Consider the following 21,630-nt stretch of genomic DNA (forward strand, 5'->3'; position numbering starts at 1 on the left):
CAGTGTATCGTTATTATTTCCACCATTTTCTGACGAGCAGGGTCGTCAAAAGCTCGGCACGTAAAATCACTCCGCCTTATCGGCGCTGGCTCATCCGAGGCACGCGACGCGACGCCAACGGGGAGGCCGTGTTCTGGAAGACTATCTCGCCATCGCGGTCGCGTCGCGGCCACGGTGCGCGGTGCTCTCTTGAATTCCATTTCTTGCAGCGTGACAGTGTAGGCGCGTGTCACTGCCTGCAGTGCGGAGTCCATTAGGTAGACCACTTGTTTGTTTGTTTGTGTGTGTGTGTGTGTGTGTGTGTCTGTGTGTGTGTGTGTGTGTGTGTGCGCGCGCGCGCGCGGGAGGCAATCGGGCTGCACGATTTTCCCGCATGATATTAAAAGCCACAGGATAAGGACATTTGTGTTTATTTAGGAAAATTTTGACGTGAAAACATTCTACATCACATTATTACGATAGAGTGCAACAGGCTATCGAACGAGACAAGGAGTCAGGGTCGGACTGGGTGGGTGGGGATGTGTGGGGTCGGGGTCCACGCCGTGGCTGCGCCGAGGAGTGGCCACATGCCCCCCACCCCCCAGTCCGGCCCTGCAAGGTGTGACAACATTGACAAACTTTGGCCTTTTTAGAAAAAAAATCTTAGAGGTACAAATATAAAACCGTCCAGGCCGCGGAGAACCGTAAGTCGATGGCGGTTCGTGTATTTACAGTGATTTACAGAGGATGTGGTCAAACTAAACCTAAGTAGAGGCGGAAGGCGAAGTTATCAAAAACTCTAGATTCTAGGGGGCCTTCATTTTGTAACTTCGAGACCTTCGGAGGAGGAATCCGGAAAGGACGTGAGCCACAGACAATAAAAATAAGAAACTGAATTTTAACATTCAAGGCTTGTAACAACATGTATCCGCTTACAAGATCTTAGACCCCGAAAATTCAAGGCAGTTCACGCACCAGCGCGGCACTACAATACACCACGAAAACACCTGTTATCTCTGAGAGTATGAAAAATCGACCAGGCCAGTCCTCAAGTGCTCTCTCTCTCTCTCTCTCTCTCTCTCTCTCTCTCTCTCTCTCTCTCTCTCTCTCTCTCGGTCCTAATTGCCACGGTGGGGCTGCGCCAGGCTAGGCTGTCAAGGGCCACCAGGCGACTCTAAGGGCGGCACCCTTACGGGTCCTACGGCCTGCAACCGTGTCGCCCTTGGGTCGATCACACGAGGTGGCACCCACGAGGTGGCGGCGGCCGGGCAGCAGAGACCCGACGGCCAGAAGGGAGAGAGGGAGAGAGAGGGAAGGGAAGGGAGAGACAGAGAGCGAGAGAGCAATCGATATGGTGCACACTGGGCTCCGAGAAACTCCAAACGCATAACAAACGGGTTAGACGTCTTGTCCTTATTTATTTCCTTATTGCTATTTTGCCGGGCAGGGTTCGTCTATTTAAATAATAAAGGATTGTTCATTCGTGCCTTTTATCAAGTAACAGACCACAATACTGTGTTCTCCTTTACACTGTTTGTGCGTAACGGCAGTCACTGAGAGTGCTTTCCCTTAAGCACCCGTCTCGATTTTCACAATCATACACAACATCACACACACCATCAAGAAGAATAAGAGAAGAACTTGTCACTAATGTTTGGGACTCGGAACAATAAAAACAGGGACAACGTGCACTCATCGTCAATGACTACAATGTTTAAATATTTGCAATATATTCATAATTTAAGGTACTTAAGTAACTGAAGGTATAGAAGACTCGTACAAAACATTGGAATACAAGACGATTTACAAGGTTCAACAGTGTACAACGTACTATAATTTTTATTTGGTCAGCAAGCTTCTAGCACACTTCTATCTCGCCTGCGAGTCGAAGAAAAACAAAAAAAGAGAGACTTGCTTGATCCTCGAGTGTTTCCAGGAAGGATCCGTTTTCCCACGCTCCACCTCACAATATCACACAGTCACCTTTAATCAGCGAAATAATTTTGGCAGATGGGTGCCCTCCGCCCTTCCTCCAACTTCCACCAACTCATCGATGTCCGATCTCCATGCGATGAGAAACTTTCTGAAACGCGTGAATACGTGAATGCCTAAGTCGGCCCCTCTCCGGGTTCACTCCGCTTGACTCCGCTTGACTCCGCTTGACCACCTGGAGCGACCTACCGAGCGATTCGGAAGGCTCGCTTCATCGCTCTGTCTCTCCCGTAAAGGGGAGTGAGTGCGAGAGAGACAGAGCGACGAACCGACGCTTCGGAGGCGGTCGACTGGAGCCTGGGGGACGGAGCTCCCCCACGAGCGAAGCAGAGCGAGGCGCGCGCTGGCGGTTGGGCTGCCTACCTGGCGGGCGGGCCGCGCCGACTCAGCGCTTATTTTCGAAGTTGCTGGTGTGGTGGCCGGGCACCCTCGCTCAACTGTCTATGGGGAACAAATTGGCCTGCGCCAGTGGAGGCGCGCATTACGTTCAAGACCAGTGGTCGAGAGGGGGGCAGAGGCAGTCTGATCGAAATGGCCGCGTTCAAAACGTCATAGAGCTGTTTCTCTTTGTTCACAAAACTGGTACGCGATTAAAATATTGGCGATTTTGTACCGCCTGCGCGGCTCTGGAATCCTGGGATGTCGTGAAGGTGCGGGACGATTGCGGAGACACTGTAAAAAGCAGCTCGTCAGTCGGGCAGCACGCTGATCCCGCACTGCGCTTTCGTCGCTCTGTCTCCCTCGCACCCCCACGGGTAAGCCAACGGGCAAGCCAACGGGCCGCGAACAGCGCCGTGAGTGCGGGAGAGGCAGAGCGACGGGCGGGCTTGGGGCGGCCCCCGAACCAGGGGGTGGAAACTCCTATGGCGCGGCTGAAGCCAAGCTCGGCGCGCCGCGCTACGCCACGCCACTGCCCGGCCGGCCGGACGGCGGGCGGAGACGGTCTGCCGCCGCGTCTTTTATTGCTCAGAAATCACTTAAAAATTGAATGTTATGAGATGTTGTGATTTTTAAACAATGGATTAAGACCCAAGGAATCGCCCTGTCACATTCATTTTGCCCAAAACTTCCGTCATTTCGTACAGTTTGTCGAGAAAACTTGCGGCGGAGCACGAAAATCCAGACTGCAGTTCATATTTTATTTTTTATCGGGTATTTTGGTTGCTCTGACACGTATAGTGTAAGCGAGTCAAAGTTTCCTTGTACTTTCCTCTATCCAATGCGATACGCGGATGTTGAAAAAGACAATCCGCAAAGAAATGCACCGTCATAAAAGATGCGACGGCGAAATGACAGTTTTCGGCAACATTCATTTCCCGCTTGGATTATAATTTCATCTTTGAGGTTATCGAATAAAGACATCTCCTATGCCATGTCAAATTTTATGTAGATTCCAAATCTGTCCTCGGATTTGAAATCCGTTGAAGGATTGCTGAAATCGAAACGGATTAAGTTTGACTTGTAGAGGTCACGTACACATAACCTCTACAAGTCAAACTTAATCCGTTTCGATTTCAGCAATCCTTCAACGGATTTCAAATCCGAGGACAGATTTGGAATCTACATAAAATTTGACATGGCATAGGAGATGTCTTTATTCGATAACCTCAAAGATGAAATTATAATCCAAGCGGGAAATGAATGTTGCCGAAAACTGTCATTTCGCCGTCGCATCTTTTATGACGGTGCATTTCTTTGCGGATTGTCTTTTTCAACATCCGCGTATCGCATTGGATAGAGGAAAGTACAAGGAAACTTTGACTCGCTTACACTATACGTGTCAGAGCAACCAAAATACCCGATAAAAAATAAAATATGAACTGCAGTCTGGATTTTCGTGCTCCGCCGCAAGTTTTCTCGACAAACTGTACGAAATGACGGAAGTTTTGGGCAAAATGAATGTGACAGGGCGATTCCTTGGGTCTTAATCCATTGTTTAAAAATCACAGCATCTCATAACATTCAATTTTTAAGTGATTTCTGAGCAATAAAAGACGCGGCGGCAGACCGTCTCCGCCCGCCGACCGGCCGGCCGGGCAGTGGCGTGGCGTAGCGCGGCGCGCCGAGCTTGGCTTCAGCCGCGCCATAGGAGTTTCCACCCCCTGCCCGAACAAACGAGTGGGAATAATCATAATTTGGGCCGAGGCAAAGTTGCGCTCGGAGCCTTGCCACGCCGCCATCTCTACCTCAGCAGCCTGGTTCCGAGAGTCGTTCTCGTCGCTCTGTCTCTCGCGCCTGAACGGGACGCCCCGTGAGTGCGAGAGAGACAGAGCGACGACTCTCGGAAGCAGCCCGCTGCCGCGCCGCAAGTTTCCTGCCCTGTAATTGTGGCGCGAGGCCGCGAGGCGGAGGTGGGTGGGTTGGCAGCAGTGACGTTGTAAAAGAACGGTGCGATGCGGTGCGGCGGCCTGGCGGCGGCGTGGCGCGTAGCAGTGTTGCCAACCTCGCTTTGCCGTGTAGTGAGGTTGGTACTACACTACTTTGGCTGCATTAAACGAGCCGGGCCAGCAGGCGCCACCAGGTGTGTCAAAGCAGGGCAGCCAACTCACTCCTAATTACTACACAGCAGTTGTCGGGGTTTTCGGAAAAGTTGCGCGAGCGCGCGATGTGCTCCGGTTATTTATTCACGTATTTATCCGCGGGACACATCCAGCGGCGAAGAATTTCCACCACGCGAAGCGGGAAGCGGGGGCTGACTTCTCATTATGACCAATTTATTTTGATTCATTTTAAACGGCGCACCGCGCCTCGCGTGCCGAATGCCGACCCCGAAGTGGCGCGTTTTAGTCTTAGTATCACGAGAATCAGGAATCTAATTATTCCAGTCGCGACAATGGCAGCGGCGCCTTTTTTTTCCATTTTCGGTCCGACTCTTTTAAACCGGCGGCAGACCTTTTGTTGAGGGTGTGCAGCCCCCCAGGCAGCCCCGATATTCGAGATTTTCGACTTGTTCAACCCCCACTCCCCACCCCCGTCGCTGCAGGGGGCCGTACCTGAAGGACTTCCAGGAACCCTTGTCCGCCCTCCCCTCGCACTTAAACCCCCTTTGCGTTATTAGCGAACTCAGTTTGCTCTGTAGTCTCGCTTCCTTTCGTGTTATTAAAAAAAATTCTTTCCGGAGAATATGGACGCTCTTCGCGTTTTCAGGAAGCGGGTAAAGAACGCTCTGGCCGTTTTCGTGCGTCTCTTCCGAAGGGCATAAAAGCGAGCGCAGGGCAAATCGTCGGTAACTCGAGTCGGTTCGCGGGCGGCGTGGGTCAGTGTGTGTGTGTGTGTGTGTGTGTGTGTGTGTGTGTGTGTGTGTGTGTGTGTGTGTGTGTTGTTTGCTCCTACTGCACGTTCAAGCTTTTCCTGCAACTTGGCACTGCTATGCTCGGCTATGGGAGTGATTCGGCCCCATTCGGCGCGCGGGTGTGTTTGTGTGTGTATGTGTGTGTGTGTGTGTGTGTGTGTGTGTGAGAGAGAGAGAGAGAGAGAGAGAGAGAGAGAGAGAGAGAGAGAGAGGGAGAGAGAGAGAGAGAGAGAGAGTGATTGTGTGTGTGTTTGTTGGGAGCATGAAGTTATTTACACAGCCAAAAAGAAGAAGACGAAAAGCACACTGCGAGAGGGAGGCGAGGAAAGGTGTGCGTCGCCGATTCCGAGAGTCGTCTTCGTCGCTCCTGTCTCTCTCGGACTCATGGGCGGTGCGCGAGAGACAGCGCGACGAAAACGACTCTCGGAATCAGTCTGCCCAGCGCTAACAACAAAGCGACACGCCGCGACGTCAAACCCGCTCAGTCCCCCGGCGCCCCCAGCCTTCCCGCACAAGCAGAAGCGCCTGGTTCATCCACAACGGCATCACATACTCTCAGACGTTTCAGAAAGTTTCCCGTAGTTTTGATAAAAATAACTTTCACTATTCTCACAAAAAAAAAGGATCTCACTTTTGTTAATGGAAAAAAAGGTGAAAAATACGGGTATGCGAACCCTAGTCCCACGGGGTGACGGGGTCGTACTCGCGCGGCGGGTCGGACGCGGCGTCCACGACCACGGCGGCCGTCGTCGTCGGCGCCGCGTCCTCCTCGCCGTTGTTGTTGGCGCTGCTGCTGTTGTTGTTGTTATTGTTGTTGTTGTTGTGGTTGGCGGCCGGCGGCGGCAGCGCGGCCGGCACGGGCGGCGGGCTGCGCGCCGAGTCCCTGGAGCAGCACAGGATGAAGCTGAGCGCCGACCGCCGCGGCGGCACCCGCGTCTCCAGCGCGTTGGACGACTCTGCGGGCCGGAAGGGCAACATCAGCACCACGAGCACCTCGACGAGCACAGACTCACTCTGTCTCTCTCGCGCCGACAGGGGACGCTCCATGAGCGCGAGAAAGACAGAGCGACGGCAACGTCTATCGGAATGTCGGCCTACCCAGCTGGACCTCCTCGTCCGGAGTCACGACCCCGGTGGCGCGCACCAGGTCCGCCATCTCCTGCAGGTCCACGCGCACGCTGGCCAGCTCCTGCTTGTTCCACTCGGGCCGCAGACTCTGCACCAGCAGCTTGGAGAGCGCGCCGCCTGCACGGAAACACTCGCGTCAACGCACAGACGGACAGACAGACGGACAGAGAGACAGGCAGACAGACAGACAGACAGACAGACAGACAGACACACAGACACACAGACAGACAGACAGACACACAGACAGACAGACACACAGACACACAGACAGACAGACAGACACACAGACAGACAGACACCCGTGGCGCGGAGAGCGCCTGCGAAGTGCGGGGTAGGCCAGCCCGCCAGACAGCCGCGCGCGACTGGGGCGTCGTTGCCTACCCCGCACGGCGCTCTCGCGCTCGCCCGCGCCGGCACGCTGATTCCGAGAGTCGTTCTCGTCGCTCTGTCTCTCACGCGCTCACGGGGCGGCCCCTACAGCTGCGAGAGAGACAGAGCGACGAGAACGACTCTCGGAATCAGTGTGCCAGTGAGGCAGAAGACCGGTGTAGGCGCCAAAACTCTAGACGCGTTTTGAGCTCCAGAGCGAGGGGTACCTCACTTCGTCTAGTCAGTGTACACCCCTGACTCCAGTCACTGCCTTGTTTCAGTCTAGTCACTGAAAAAGTCGGCAAAACCACGTAAATTTGTCCCAATTTTAGTATTTTTGCAACGCATTTCGTGATATTTTCAGTCTAGTCAAAGTGGAAATTGAGTATAGTCACCAGTCAGTGTACACCCCGGGGGGAACGAACTGCACTCAAATCTACAATTTTAAAATGCATCTACAACTCTACAATAACTGTAAGGCATCTGGACTTAAATTGAAGTTTATCTAGTGTTACAAATGGCAGGTTGCATACAAAAAAATTATAGTAAGACTGCAGTTGGACCTATGTAGATACAGCAGTTTAACTGTCGTGAAACTACAGTTAAACTGCAGTTAACTACAGTTTTCTTGCAAATAAACTGGTAGTTTTTTTGTAATACTGCAGTCAAATCTGCAGTTTAGACTACGGTCATCTCTCGTTTTAAAAGTAGCAGTTAAAACTGGAGTTGCAAAGTACCTTTTAACTATAGTTTTAAAATTTATTTTTTAAAACTTTATTCCTTGTTCTTCGGGAACTCTCTCCCACCCACCCAACCCCCTTCTCCTTCGTTACTCAACGACTTTTGATGATGAAAGTTGTAGGCGGCGATGGTATTCGAACGACGATCCTCCGGGTCGTGGAGCGGAGGACTTGACCACTACGCTGGCAGGCGGGCGTGTCCGGAGTCGTGCACGACCCGGACCACATGACAAGACCCCCTCTCGTGACCCACTGATCGGGCACTGCAGTTCAACTGCAGTTTAATGCAGTTTAACCATAGACAATGTGCACTTGGCTAGATAATGTGCTTTTGGCTATCACAATTTCTACGCAAACTGACGTTTTATACCGTAAGTCTTACAATTTTATAAGCGGAGAAGCATATCCATTTTTATAAACGATAGGGCAAAAAAAATCCGTATTAGAACCGCTGCCGTTTCTTGATCTTAACGAATTCCGCGCAACTGACTGAACACCAATATTCTGGTTATTCAAACACACAAAAGGAATTAAATTTGGAGAATTTGGTGAATTTATTTGGAATTGGGACAAAATAGAACACTGATTTGGCTGAACTATGAAGTTGCTTACAAAACTGCAAAAAAGGGCAACCAAAATTGTAGTCAAACAACAATTTAATTACACTCCCGAAGTGTGCTTGCTTTTTGCAAACGGAAGTACAATTTAAGTTCTGACTACAGTGGAGTTAGAACTACTGCACGTGAGACTGCAATTAAACTATACCTGTACTGCTGTTGAAAATGCCCTCTATACTACGTTTTGATCTACAGAGTTAAACTACATTAAAAGTACTTTTAAAACTGCCGTTTCTGAACTGCAGTTTTAGACTGTAGTCTGCACTCAGTCAAATCTGCACTTCCTTCCACCCGGGACCTGTTTTCAAAGTGAGGTACCCCTCGCTCCAGAGTCGCTAAATGGGACTCGAATCGAACGAGTGACCCCACCAATGGATGGCTCTCCGAACGAGGAATCCATTGGTGGGGTCACACGTTCGGTTCAAGTCCTGTTTAGCGACTCTGCACTGCAGCCCAAAACGCGTCTATGGTCTTGTCCGCCTCCAAGGGTCTTCTGGCAGATCCACCGTGCGGTGGGTGGGTTTGGTACGCACCGTCGTAGCCGGACATGTCGGCGGGGAACTCCCGGACCAGGATGGCGCACAGGGTGAGCTGGCGCTCGAACATCTTCATGAACTCGCACCAGATGGCCGGCGGGGTCATGGTGTGCGGCCAGGTGCTGGGGTGTTGCCTGCAACCCAACGGCCGATGTCAGAGGTCTGCAGTCTGCACTGTAAGGCGCACCGCACGCACTGCAGGCACTGCACGCACACTGGAACACGACTGGCCAACCTAGAGGCGCTAAACTTTAGGAGTGGCAGTGTTGCCACGTAAGAAGCGATGGATTCCCACGGTGCACCATTGTCGATGGAGTAGCCAACCTCAGCCTGCCGCCTAGGGCGACATCTCGAGAGCACAGGCTAGATGTTTCCTAGCGAGCAGGCTGATGTTGGCAACCCTGATGATGCGTCTTGAAAATCGTTCGCCCACTTAAGTGGCAACACTGCGAGTGAAAGCCTGCCAACCCAACGAAACGAGACAACCAAACGGAATGACAACGGTACACGCATCGCGGCATCGCGGCTTCCGGACTACGAGTAGCTGGACGTCCTCCCCTAGCAGTAGCACAAACAAACAACAAACAACAAAAACAGAAAAGAAAGCACACAGCGAAGCGCGAAGCGGGTAAACGAAACGAAATGGCTGCTGCTTCACTTAACACATGTCCTGCAGGCCGCTCGCCCCGGCACGCTAGAGTGGCAACGCAGGGATGCCCTGCAAGAAGGACAGGGCGAGTTATCTAGCGGCACGGCACAGTGGGCCAGAAGACCGGTGGAGGCGGACAAAACTGTTGACACGTTTTGCGCTCTAGAGTCGCTTAGCCGGACTCAAACGGAACGTGTGACCCCACCAATGGATTGCTCTCCGAACGAGGAATCCATTGGTGTGGTCACACGTTCGGTTCGAGTCCCATTTAGCGACTCAGGAGCTCAAAACGCGTCCGGGATTTTGATCGCCTCCACCGGTCTTCTGACCCACTGTGCGGCGAGGCACGGCACGCCGGCCGAGCGCGAGCGGAGTCCGAGCTCAACCATGCATGGGGCGTTCCATAAGTTAGACGCACCTGGACCGAGGGAGGGGGTAAATGCTGGTCTGGACCGACTTAGCCTCAGCCTCGGCCTCCATGCCGTCGATTAAACAGAGATTCCCCCGCTCGTGTGCGCCGGTTTAGCTTTACAAACAGACTCCCAACCGGGCTTAGTGTCCTCAAAGGTACACAAAAACCCGTCCGACAGTTTCTAATCTTTTTTCTTTTCTTTTTCCCGGGGTAAACAAAACATGAACAAAACTAACTTGAGGTGGTATCGAACCATGAAAGTTGTGCGTGGGAATCCGGTGCGTTAGCGCACTCGGCCACGGCGACCTGCTCACCATTTGTGCGAGGCGGCGATGAGCGGCTTGGCGCTGCGGCACAGCTCCATGGTGGCCATGCGGCACTTGCGCACGTCCTCGCGCAGCTGCTGCGTGTCCTTGGCGCCGCCGATGCACACCATCAGCTCGCGGAATGATGCGATCTGCGCGTTCAGCTCCAGCGTGTACTGCAAACAGACAGACAGCCGGCCGAGCGGCGCGTTAGCGGTCTACGGGGCATCATCGGCGAGCACAGCTTTATTGACAGTGGGGCCGCAGGGAGGGAAGCGGGAAGGGGGCCAGGAAGGGGCACGCCGTCTTTGACAGGGACGGACGAGGGGACGGACGAGCCAATGAAAGGCTTGCCGTTTGCGAGCCAAGTGTGTGTGTGAGTGCACGCGCGCGTGTGTGAGTGTGTGAGTGACACGCGGTCCGCAACTTTGCCCCACGTATAGCGCACAGTGGGCCAGATGACCGCCGCCGCCGGCCAAAACTCTAGACGCGTTTTGAGCTCCAGAGTCGCTGAACAGGACTCGAACCGAACGTGTGACCCCACCAATGGATTCCTCGTTCGGAGAGCAATCCATTGGTGGGGTCACACGGTCGGTTTTGAGTCCTATCTAGCGACTCTGGAGCTCAAAACGCGTCCGGGATTTCGACCGCCTCCGCCGGCCTTCTGGCCCACTGTGTAGCGTCCAGCGGACCCCACCGCCGCAAAAACCGTTCCATATTCCTGTTCCACGCGTTCCGCCGCGTCCCGCCGCGTTCCGCGCGACGAGCGACGGGGAGCAGCCACTGAGAGCTTTTTCGTGCACACGTCTATCTGGCGGTCGGGCATTTGGGGCTCGCATGACGGACGGGGGACTGACGCGACGTCACGTCGAGCCGCCGACAAGAACTAGAACACGACGCGCTTCAAGGCGGGGCGGGGCGGGGTGGGGCGAGGAGGGGTTGGGCGACAGCAAGCAGAGCGCGCGAGGTGCAGCCTGGGTGGCTTACGCCACATCTATAATGCACCTGGCGATGTTTGCCTGTCGGCCTGCCTCAATGGCGCGAGCTGATGACGAGCTCCGTCCGCCCCCCTCCTCCCGCGCCCCGCACAGTGGGCCAGACGACCGGTGGAGGCGGCCAAAACTCTAGACGCGTTTTGAGCTCCAGAGTCGCTAAACAGGACTTGAACCGAACGTGTAACCCCACCAATGGATTCCTCGTTCGGAGAGCCATCCATTGGTGGGGTCACACGTTCGGTTCGAGTCCCGTTTAGCGACTCTGGAGCTCAAAACGCGTCTAGGGTTTTGGCCGCCTCCACCGGTCTTCTGGCCCACTGTGCCCCGCCACGCCCCGCCACGCCACAAGGCGCCTCGCCCTCTCCAAACGCAAGGACATCAGCCTCCTCCCAGACTGATTCGCATACGTGTTCGCCGTTCGTCGGCGGCCTCGCGGCCTTCCTCCCCGCCGCCACCTGCGCTCCTCCCTGATGTCCCAGATCCGCCTCACTCACCCCAGCGCGCCCCGCCGCGCCCCGCCGCGCCCCGCCGGCGTACTTTCCTGCCTCCCTGCTGGCGGGGCGGCGGCGCCGTGGCGGCGCGATGTCTCGAGATTACACGCCTCGCGAGACGAAGACGGCGAACGCGGGGTGACTGAAGCGAACGGAGTGTCGCCGTGACCGACCATTTTGTTTCACCGAATTAACCGACTCCCCTGGTCGCGCTGCCCTCTTCCCTCGCCGTCTCCTCTGCCTTGCTCAGTGGGTCGCAAGACCGGCGGAGGCGGTCCAACCTCTAGACGCGTTTTGAGCTCCAGAGTCGCTAAATGGGACTCGAACCGAACGTGTGACCCCACCAACGGATTCCTCGTTCGGAGAGCAATCCATTGGTGGGGTCACACGTTCGGTTCGAGTCCCATTTAGCGACTCTGGAGCTCAAAACGCGTCCGGGACTTCGACCGCCTCCACCGGTCTTCTGGCCCACTGTGCCTTGGCGACGCTGAACGGCCTCACCAAGGCCGCTTGCCCCGCCTTCCCTCGGCTTGCCGCCCACTGCACCGCCCTCCTTCAAAATTCCCTGTGACGTGTGAATGCGCGCCCCTGCACTGGGAATTTTACCCCCTCCCCTCTCACCCAGGAAACCGGATACTCCGCCAAGCCGCCTCTGAGGGGCTAACTGTGACAGCACGCGCCGTCGGCGTGACGGAGGGGTAGGGGGTGGGAGTGAGAGGGACAGCAGTCGACCCGGCCGGGCCGCGCTGTCTGGGATGGGATCGCTTTGTATCACCCTCCCTCTCTCTCCCTCCTCCTCCTCCTCCTGCGCTCCGAATCCTTCCCCGTCTTTTTTTGCCTCTTCCTCCTTGGTGGATCTGCACGACAACGACTTTTCTGATATGACATCAAAAAGCACGCGGGAGATTATTTTCGTCACCAGCCGAAAAAAAATGTGTTTGAGTGTGTGCGTGTGTGTGGAAGAGAGAGAGTGTGTACGTGTGTGTGAGAGAGAGGGGGGCGTGTGCGTGCGTTCGCGTAAGAGAGATAGAGAGAGAGAGTGTGTGTCTGTGTGAGTGTCTGCGTGATACGGTAGGGCAGATGATGGCAAAAAGATTGAGGTTACGTGTGTATCGAGCAGGCTGCAGCCACATGATGTCCTCCACTCTCCTCCTCACCTCCCTGATCCTCGCCGCCTGATCCGCTGTGCGGCGCTGTGCGGCGCTGTGCCACTGCGGCAGCGGGCCGAAGGGTCGTTTTCGTCGCTCTGTCTCTCTCGCACTCACGGGGCGTCCCACGGGAGTGCGAGAGAGACAGGGTGACGAGACGCGGCTATCCCGCCAGTGTCGTCTCGCCACTCGAAGTCGCGAATAAGGTACAAGGTTCCTGCCACTCACTCGTTCACTCACTCACTCACTCTCTCACTCACTCACTCACTCACTCACTCACTCACTCACTCACTCACTCACTCACTCACTCACTCACTCACTCACTCACTCACTCACTCACTCACTCACTCACTCACTCACTCACTCACTCACTCCACTCACTCACTCACTCACTCACTCACTCACTCACTCACTCACTCACTCACTCACTCACTCACTCACTCACTCACTCACTCACTCACTCACTCACTCACTCACTCACTCACGCGCTCACGGCCACGAGAACGCGCGCTCGGACAAATGCAACATACGTGGGAAAACGTAATGAATATTGAAAAGCTGAAAAGCAAGCAGCAGCGCGCAGCAGCGCGGCGCCGCACAGGCAACCCGCTCAGCTCTCGGCTTTGCTCAAACTCACTGCATGCAAGCTACTCGGCGGCGCCGGCGGAAAATAAAGTAAAAAGGGCGCAAAAAAAAGACAAACGCATAATTCTTTTCATTTTAGAAAGGGAAGAAAAAAGATTAAGGCCGGGTTTTAATGCCACGGCGGTTCGGGCTGGTCTCTGAAGGTGCAGCAGCGAGGGGGAAACGACTTCGGTTATCCGATGTACAGCAAATTGGTTATCCGTTATCCGGATAACCAGAAATTTCGAAGTAATCCGGGGAAATTCTGAGGTAATCCGGGGTAATCCGGGGAATTTCTGAGGTAATCCGGCGTAATCCAGTGGTAATCCTGGAAATTTTTCGATGTAATCCGGAGGTAATCCGAGGGTTATCCGGGGTTATCCCTATCCGATGTACACCAAATTTCTGAGTCGTTTCCCCCTCGTGCAGCAGCCTTGCCTATGGCAAACATGTGGTGCGGAAACTCCGCCTCTAACTTCTCCAAGAAGGAATTAATCCCCTTTCTTCTTTATTTCGTTCATTCGCTTCCTCGGCAACCCTTTTCTTTCCACTTCGTTTTCGATTTATTTTTTTATTTTTTGTTCGACTCTTCGGGTTCTCATCCTCCCTGTTCCAGCCGACCAGCCTGGCTCCCTCGGGGGCGAGACAATACCAGTCGTCCAAGGGGCGGCCGGGCCAGCGACTCTCACGAAACACTACACCACCCCGACAACTTTTTTTTCGTTACCAACATTTCCAGCAGTGCCGAAATTCAAACAAAACTTGTCACGGAGGAGGTGGTGGAGGGAGGTCTCATTCTTTGGCTGAGCGACAGCGCCACCCAGCCACCCTGGCTGCGAAGACGGCGGAAAAGGGGGGGGGGGCAAAAGTCTGCAGGTGGAACTTGACTTTGGAATTGCGCGTTTTAGCGGCGGTGCGTTGGCAGTACCGCCTCGCCGCGCCGCGACGCCGCGCCGCTTTCACGCCGCAGCCCCGAAGCCGCACGGCCTTTCGCTTTTAGCCTCTGTTTGCTATTTTCTGCCATTTTCTGCTATTTTCACTGTCCGATCCACAGCGATCCGTCACGATGCGGGCCGCGGCCGCGGACGCGGCGCCTGGCTCGGGGTTGTTGTTGTTTGCTTGTTTGGTTTCAGCGAGAAGGAAGGCAAACAAAACAAAACAAAAATATGGATATTGCGGGGCCGCCGGGAATCGAACCCGCGACCGACCGGGTGCAGCCATGCGATACCGAGCGCGAACCGGTTCATCCCGCTCGTTTTGACTCCGTGCCTTCCAGGAATGAAAGGGTCTGTCGCTCTGTCTCTCTCGCACTCGTGGGGCGTCCCGTCAAGGCGCGAGAGAGACAGCGCGACGAGAACGACTCACAGTGTGCTGGGCCTCGCGAATACACATACCCACTCCCACGCGCGGCACGGCGGGCGGTGTCCGGTAGTCGCGCCGCGTCCCTCTCGCACACACGGGACGGCCCATAGGGGTGCCGGAGAGAGACCGAGCGACGAAAGCACTGTTCTGAATCAGCCTGGACGCACATCGACTTTGCGGTTCGTTCTGGCTAATGAACACAGTGAGTTAGGCCGCCGCGCCGCGTTGCGCCCCGCCCGCCCCGCCCCGCCCCGCCCCGCCCCGCCCCGCCCCGCCCCGCCCCGCCCCGCCCACGCCGCCCCGCCCCGCCCCGCCCCGGATGCGGCAACCGAATTACGGCAAATCTACTTAGAGCACCGTGCCGCGACCGCTAGCGGCGCTCCGCGTGGCTGCGATAATTCTCCCGCCAAATTGTCGGTCTTGTTGTTGTCGAACGGGAAGGTGAGTGCCAGCACTGTGTCCAGGGCACTGAAAAACGTCCCCCTGCGTCATTTCAGTGTGTGTGTGTGTGTGTGTGTGTTGTGTGGTGTGTGTATGTGTGTGTGTGTGTGTGTGTGTGTGTGTGTGTGTGTGTGTGTGTGTGTGTGTGTGTCTTCGAAGACCTGAGACAGGGGGCTCTTCGACAGAAATCTGAGTCAGACTGGACTTGCAGGCTGATGAATTTTAAACCATTGATCCCCGTGGCTGCCAGCCCGGTCTGCCCGGTCGGCCCGGTCGGCCCACACAGGCTAGACTGACGGCGTGTGGAGCCCCGACCGGAGTGGAGAGTCGAAGTCAACGTCAAGTTTCTGCATGATTCAGGCGCCACGGCGCCAAGGCTCCAGGGTTGGCACGGTTGTCTGGAAAGGCAAGGCGCCAGGCCGGACCGTCGCTCGCGTCTCGTCCGAGAACAACTCTGCATTGTTAACATCGGAGAATAATTCACCGCCGGAGCGCGCGATGGTGATGGCACTGGAAGCGCGGGAAAAAAAAGACGGGGGCGGCAGGGATCGAACCCGAGCGCCGCGCGAGGTAGGCAACAAGAACCCCAGGGAGCGCGCTCGTGTCGCGGGGTTGCCTACCCTCTCCATCACAGGCGCTCGCCGCGCGCCGGTGCACCGCTACGAGCCGCCCCACAGTGAGCCAGAAGACGCGTTTTGAGCTCCAGAGTCTCGAACAGGACTCGAACAGAACGTGTGACCCCACCAATGGATTCCTCGTCCGGAGAGCAATCCATTGGTGGGGTCACACGTTCGGTTCGAGTCCTGTTTAGCAGCTCCGGAACTCAAAACGCGTACGGGATTGTGAGCGTCGCCACTGGTCTTCTGTTCCACTGAGCGCCGCCAGCTCGGTCACCACACGAGAGGGGACGACAGAAGCACATGCATCTCGACTCGAAGGCGGGGTGACTTATCCAAGAATTCGATTCTCGACCTCTTTCGGCCCGTGCGTGGTGCTTGTGGCTGCTTGTGGCTGCCACCGCCCGAGACGCAGACCGGGACGGCGGCCGCTTTGAACCCGCAAAGTGAAGCGGCCCTTTTCCATCCACTTAGCATACCCGGGGCGGGGCCGGGCCGGGCCAGGGCGGGCCGCGGCCGAGGCATCAAAAACTGCACACCCAGCTGCCTTCACGGCCTCGGAGCGCGTAATTTGCCTCTCCGGGGCTCGGCCAGGCCGGCGACCGACAACCGACTCCCCGGCCGGGCCTGGCCTCGGCTCTTCTGCCACGCCACGCGAAAAAGTAATAATCGCTGAGGCCGTGCCGCCATGCCCGAGAGGAGTAGCGGAGCACAGTGGGCCAGAAGACCGATGGAGGCGGCCAAAACTCTAGACGCGTTTTGAGCTCCAGAGTCGCTAAATGGGACTCGAACCGAACGTGTGACCCCACCAATGGATTGCTCTCCGAACGAGGAATCCATTGGTGGGGTCACACGTTCGGTTGGTGTCGCATTTAGCGACTCTGGAGCTCAAAACGCCTCTCGAATTTTGGCCGCTCCATCGGTCTTCTGGCCCACTGTGGGGCCTGGCCGGCCGGGCTGGTTACTTATTCAGCATCCCCCAGTCTCTTCATGGGGTTGCACATTGTCAGACAGACGTGGGCCGGGCGGGCCGGGCGGCCGTGGCGAGGGAAGGGGGGGGGGGAGCCGGACGGAGGATCGGGGCTGAAACGAAGGGAGGGCTCAGAGTCCCTCGGGGCGGTCGCGGGGACGAAGAGGACTCCCCAAGTACGCAACGGCCCCCACGGCCAGGCGGAGAGGAGGTGCAAATCCAGCATCGACGCGCAGGTGTGTGGCCGTGGCCGGCACCGCACCGAGGCCCACCGGCCCGACCTTGCAGGCCCAGAGGGCGTGCCTCGCCCTCCAAAGTCACCGTCCCTTCCTGCGGTCACTCCACAGTGGGCCAGAAGACCGGGCGGATAAAAGTCTAGACACGTTTTGAGCTCCAGAGTCGCTGAACAGGACTCGAATCGAGCGTGTGACCCCACCAGTGGACTCCTCGTTCGGAGAGCAATCCACTGGTGGGGTCACGACGTTCGGTTCGAGTCCTGTCTAGCGACTCTGGAGCTCAAAACGTGTCTAGAATTTTTACGTCCTCCACCGGTCCTCTGGCCTGCCGTTCGCTCTGCAGACCAGCGCGTCACTGAGAAGCACAATTGGAAGTTTTGCGCGGAATTTCTACGACAGCAGGCCCGCCTCGCGACCGGGAGCGCGCCGAGCAGTGCAGGCCCATTCAGGGCGGACAGACAGACAGACAGACGGACAGACAGACAGACAGACAGACAGACAGACGGACGGACGGACGGACGGACGGACAGGCGGACAGACAGGTAGGGCACGTGGCGTGGCGGAGCACTGCTGGCACGTGTTGCCCCTCGTGGCCCCTTGGAACAACGGCTGCTCGGCGCGGCTCGGCGCCATCGGCAACGCCTCGCTCGCCACGGAGAACAGCCCTTTGGAGCGACGCGTGTCTCTGGAGCTGCACATCAGGGGGCGGAGGGGGAGGGGCCGGCCACGGTGGCAGGCCGCAGGCATACAGGCACGGCGCCTCGCAGAGCGTCGCAGAGCCAGGCGTGTTTGGCGACAGAGGTTATTACGCCGAAGGGGGCCGAGGGGGTGGCTTTCTTTTTCTGCCCCCCCCCCCTCCCCCGTGTGGAGTGCACTCCACCGTGAGGGACTGGGGGGGGGGGGAGCGGGACGGTAAGCAGAAATAATGGGAGGGGTGTGTAGGTCAGCGAAACGGAGTGGAAAGGGGGACGGGGGTGGTCCGGGGCGGTCGGGTTTGCTCAAGGAGAAGAAGACTAATTACCCACCTGGCGTCCCCACAATCATTATCATTAGCGCGCCGCGCTATCATTGTCATTAGCATATTCATGATCATTACCGCGGTCATTATCATTTAAAAAGATTGTTCCGTTGTTTTAGTTTATTCTTTTGTCGCTGTTGTTGATGATCCTGTATGTGCGGCAGCCACACTGTACAGTCGAGTCCGCAAGCGTGGCGCCGCACCGCACGCCCCGGCGCCCCGAGGACCCCATCGCGACGTCCAGGCAATGCCGCGGTCTCCAAGTTCACCAACTATTAGACGAGCCATCTGAACGCCCCCCCCCCCCTTACGCACGCACACACACACACACACACACACACACACACACACAGAGAGAGAGAGAGAGAGAGAGAGAGAGAGAGAGAGAGAGAGAGAGAGAGAGAGAGAGAGTTACAACAGACAGGCACACAAACACACACACACACACACACACACTCACGACGCGAGTGGGAGTGGGCCCTGTATCTATCTCTCTGCCGCCTATCCCATCTCTCGTCCCTTCCCTGTGATGCATAATGAACGCACGGTCCGCTCTCGTGGCGTGGCGTGGCGTGGCGTGCCGTGCCGTGCCGAGCCTTGATGAAAAAGTGAGTCGGTTGCCACTGCCGACATGGCCGACATGCTGACTGATTCAAACGCGTAGAACGCCGCACGCACACACTCACACACTCGCCGTGCGGGCAAACCGAACGTCGGGAGCGGCAGCCAAACTTATTCTCGGCGAGAGAGGCGATAGGTGTGCGAGTTTTGCTTTTTGACAACCCGTCTCCCTTCTTTTATTTGTGAGAGTTTCCTTGTTGTTGTTGTTTTTTTTTGCGTGTAGCGTGGCGTCAAGCCTCCCCTCCACCGCATCGCCTTATCCCTGCCCCGATGCTGCTAGATAAAGCTCTCCTGAGACTGATTTTCTTGTCCCCTCCTTTCCACGGCCGGGCCGGGATGGCCGGGGCTCTGGGCTGCAGGCCCTGCCTGCCCCGCCGGGCTCATCGGCTCGGCCCGGCTCCGGCTCACAGTGGGCCAGACGACCGGTGGAGGCGGCCAAAACTCGAGACGCGTTTTGAGCTCCAGAGTCGCTAAACAGGACTCGAAGCGAGCGTGTGACCCCACCAATGGATTCCTCGTTCGGAGAGCCATCCATTGGTGGGGTCACACGCTCGCTTCGAGTCCCATTTAGCGACTCTGGAGCTCAAAACGCGTCTAGAGTTTTGGCCGCCTCCACCGGTCTTCTGGCCCACTGTGGCCCGGCTCCGAGAGCGGATCCAGCAGGTCCGGCAAAATACACATCTCTCTCATTCATAGTCTCTTGAGAGGCCGTGGAGAGGCCGTGGAGAGGCCGTGGAGAGTCCTACCTGAGGCGACCCGAGCCACGGCGACCCGAGCCACGCCGCCACGGCCACGACATGGGGGCCAGCGAGGGACGGACGTGTTTGCTGGCGGCCCCTACCCACCCAGAAAAGGGTCTGGTCGGGAAGGCAGACACAGCAGCCGGGCCTCAAGCCGGTCCATGACATTGGCTCAAGACTGCACCCAAAAAAAATGGTTTCTTAATTTTTGTAAGAGAAATAATCTTAACACAAGAAAAATTTTCTTTATTCAAGAAAAAGAAATTGGATTAAGAAAAATTTTCTTGTAAAAACCAAGAAAAGTTAAATTTTTCTTGATCCAAGAAGTCATTTTTTTTTTTTGGGTGTGAAACCGACTGGAACACGGACGGAGCGATGCAAAAAGGAATCCTCCACCCCTTGCACTCGTACTCATTGGACACGCCGAACCTGTGAACTCACTAAAACTTTGGATCATACCATTTTTTTATTTTTATTTTTTTTTAAAAAAAGCTTTCAAGTAGGCCATTTGTGGGGCAATCGGGTGGAAATAGGCAAAAAAACACAGCTCAGCTCTCCGAACTCCGTACTCTTGATAGACCCCTCGGAGCGATATGCGTCGGCGTTGGCTCATATGCCCCTCCCCCTCCTCCTCGTCAGATGGTCTGCTCGCCAAAAAAAACTGAGTAAGTACTGAGTTGCAGCTTGATGATCTAAAGGGCCAGCCGTGCGCTCTGGCTGGGGCTGGGGGCGGGGGGGGGGGGGGGGGGAGAGGAGGAGGGGGGAGAAGGGGGGGAGATGGAGATGAGGTTGTTGCAGATCCGCATGTGCTAAGCGTTTCGCGGCGTGCTGTGGCGCTGTGGCGTCCAAGCACCCCCCCCTCCTGAATCCTAAGCACGCGAATACACGCACACACACACACACGCGCGCGCGCGCGCACACACACACACACACACGCGCGCGCACACACGCACACACACACACGTACACATACGTACACACACGTACACACACACACACACTCACAAACGCTCCTGCTTCCTGCCTGTGGCGGACGGCGGACGCATATTCACACTCTTGACATAGGACCCCTGCTCCTGCTCCTGCTAGTGGTGTGGCGCGCACTGGCTGCGGGGCTGCGGCGCCGCGGCTGCCCGGGTGAGTGCATGCGACTGCAGCACTGACGCGTGACGAATCCGCAGCCGCGCGCCCCGGCGCTGTAACGACGTGCAGCCTCGTGCCACGCCACCGCCACCGCCAGCCAGCCAGCCAGTAGACTGATTCCGAGAGTCGTTCTCGTCGCTCTGTCTCTCTCGCACCTACAGGGGACGCCGAATGAGTGCGAGAGAGACAGAGCGACGAAAACGGCCCTCGGAATCAGTCTGCAGCCAGCCAGCCCCGCGCTGTGCACGCGCTGCGCGCTGCACCACTGCAATATTCACGGGCGAGTAAGAATGGCGGGGATCTAAGGGCGGGACAATCATGCTCTGGCCCCGGGGGACGCGGGGGACGGCGCGCGCTACAGCCGGGGGGCTGTCGCTCTCTCTCCCTCTCTGTCTCTCTCGCACCCCCAGGCGCCGCCCCGTCGAGTGCGAGAGAGACAGAGCATCCGCCTGGCGGTGGCACTGATTCATGGGATGGGCGGTCTGACTGCGCCACTGTGTTGGTGGCGGTCATGGCGGTCGTGGCGGTCGGGGCGTCACCCACCTCGCTGAGGCGAGCCTGCTGCTCCTCCTGCTCCTGCTTCATGGGCAGCGACGGGAAGAGGAACGGCATGCCCAGCGCCCCCAGCAGCCGATCGCCGGGCTGGCTCTGGCCGGGGTCGCCGCCGCCGGCCGGCAGCGCGGACGACCGGCGGGGCTTCTTGGTGGAGGAGTCCGCCGGCGAGATGGGCGCAGGGAAGGACGTGGGCACGGGGGGCTTGAGAAGGGGCGCGTCGGCCACCCCCTTGGCCTCCGCGGCCTCAGGCGCCGCGACCTCCGTCGTCGCGGCCCCCACCACCGTTTTCCTAGCAGAGGACGGTGAGGTGGCCGGCGAGGGTCCGCCGGCCCCAGAAGAGGCTGCCGGCGGTAAGTCCACGGAGGTGGCGGTGGAGGCCGAGAGCAGCGTGCTGAGGCGCCGCCGGTCGGACGGCGTCGACGCCCTGGGCAGCTTGGCCTTGTCGTCCGGGACGGGCGGCGGCACGCCTTGCAGGGCGATGTCGCGAGGCCGCACCGCCGGGGTGGCGGCAGGGCCTGCAGGGAGGCTTCCGGGGTCCGCCGCCGGCGCGGGCTCGGAGGCCTCGGCCTTGGCGGCGGCCATGTCGGCCTCGGCGAGCTTGGCCTTCCTGGGGCCTTCTAGCTTGGCGGCACCGCCATGGCGCGCGCGGT

The 21,630-nt window shown here is 57.1% G+C and overlaps 1 protein-coding gene across 1 annotated transcript; it reads right to left on the minus strand.

Annotated features, from left to right (window-relative positions):
• Positions 1-732: 732 nt before the first annotated feature.
• Positions 733-21,075, minus strand: LOC117647488. The gene is made up of 6 exons (XM_034389244.1): positions 20,969-21,075; positions 10,029-10,195; positions 8,651-8,787; positions 6,362-6,508; positions 6,122-6,219; positions 733-870 (listed from the first exon to the last, which is right to left on the minus strand). The coding sequence occupies exons 1-6, from the start codon at positions 21,035-21,037 to the stop codon at positions 733-735; spliced, it is 756 nt and encodes a 251-aa protein (XP_034245135.1). The 5' UTR covers positions 21,038-21,075.
• Positions 21,076-21,630: the final 555 nt, after the last annotated feature.

This window comes from Thrips palmi, unplaced genomic scaffold (genome assembly GCF_012932325.1).
Source record: "Thrips palmi isolate BJ-2018 unplaced genomic scaffold, TpBJ-2018v1 HiC_scaffold_2, whole genome shotgun sequence".
NCBI lineage: Eukaryota > Metazoa > Arthropoda > Insecta > Thysanoptera > Thripidae > Thrips > Thrips palmi.

Coding starts and splice junctions, on each gene's coding strand:
- LOC117647488 (XM_034389244.1), bottom strand. CDS start 21,037: ATGCCGTTCCTCTTCCCGTCGCTGCCCATGAAGCAGGAGCAGGAGGAG. Junction 10,196..20,968: donor AGCAGGCTCGCCTCAGCGAG/GTGGGTGACGCC, acceptor GTCTGTTTGCAG/TACACGCTGGAGCTGAACGC. Junction 871..6,121: donor CGGCGCGCAGCCCGCCGCCC/GTGCCGGCCGCG, acceptor GTTAAAATTCAG/TTTCTTATTTTTATTGTCTG.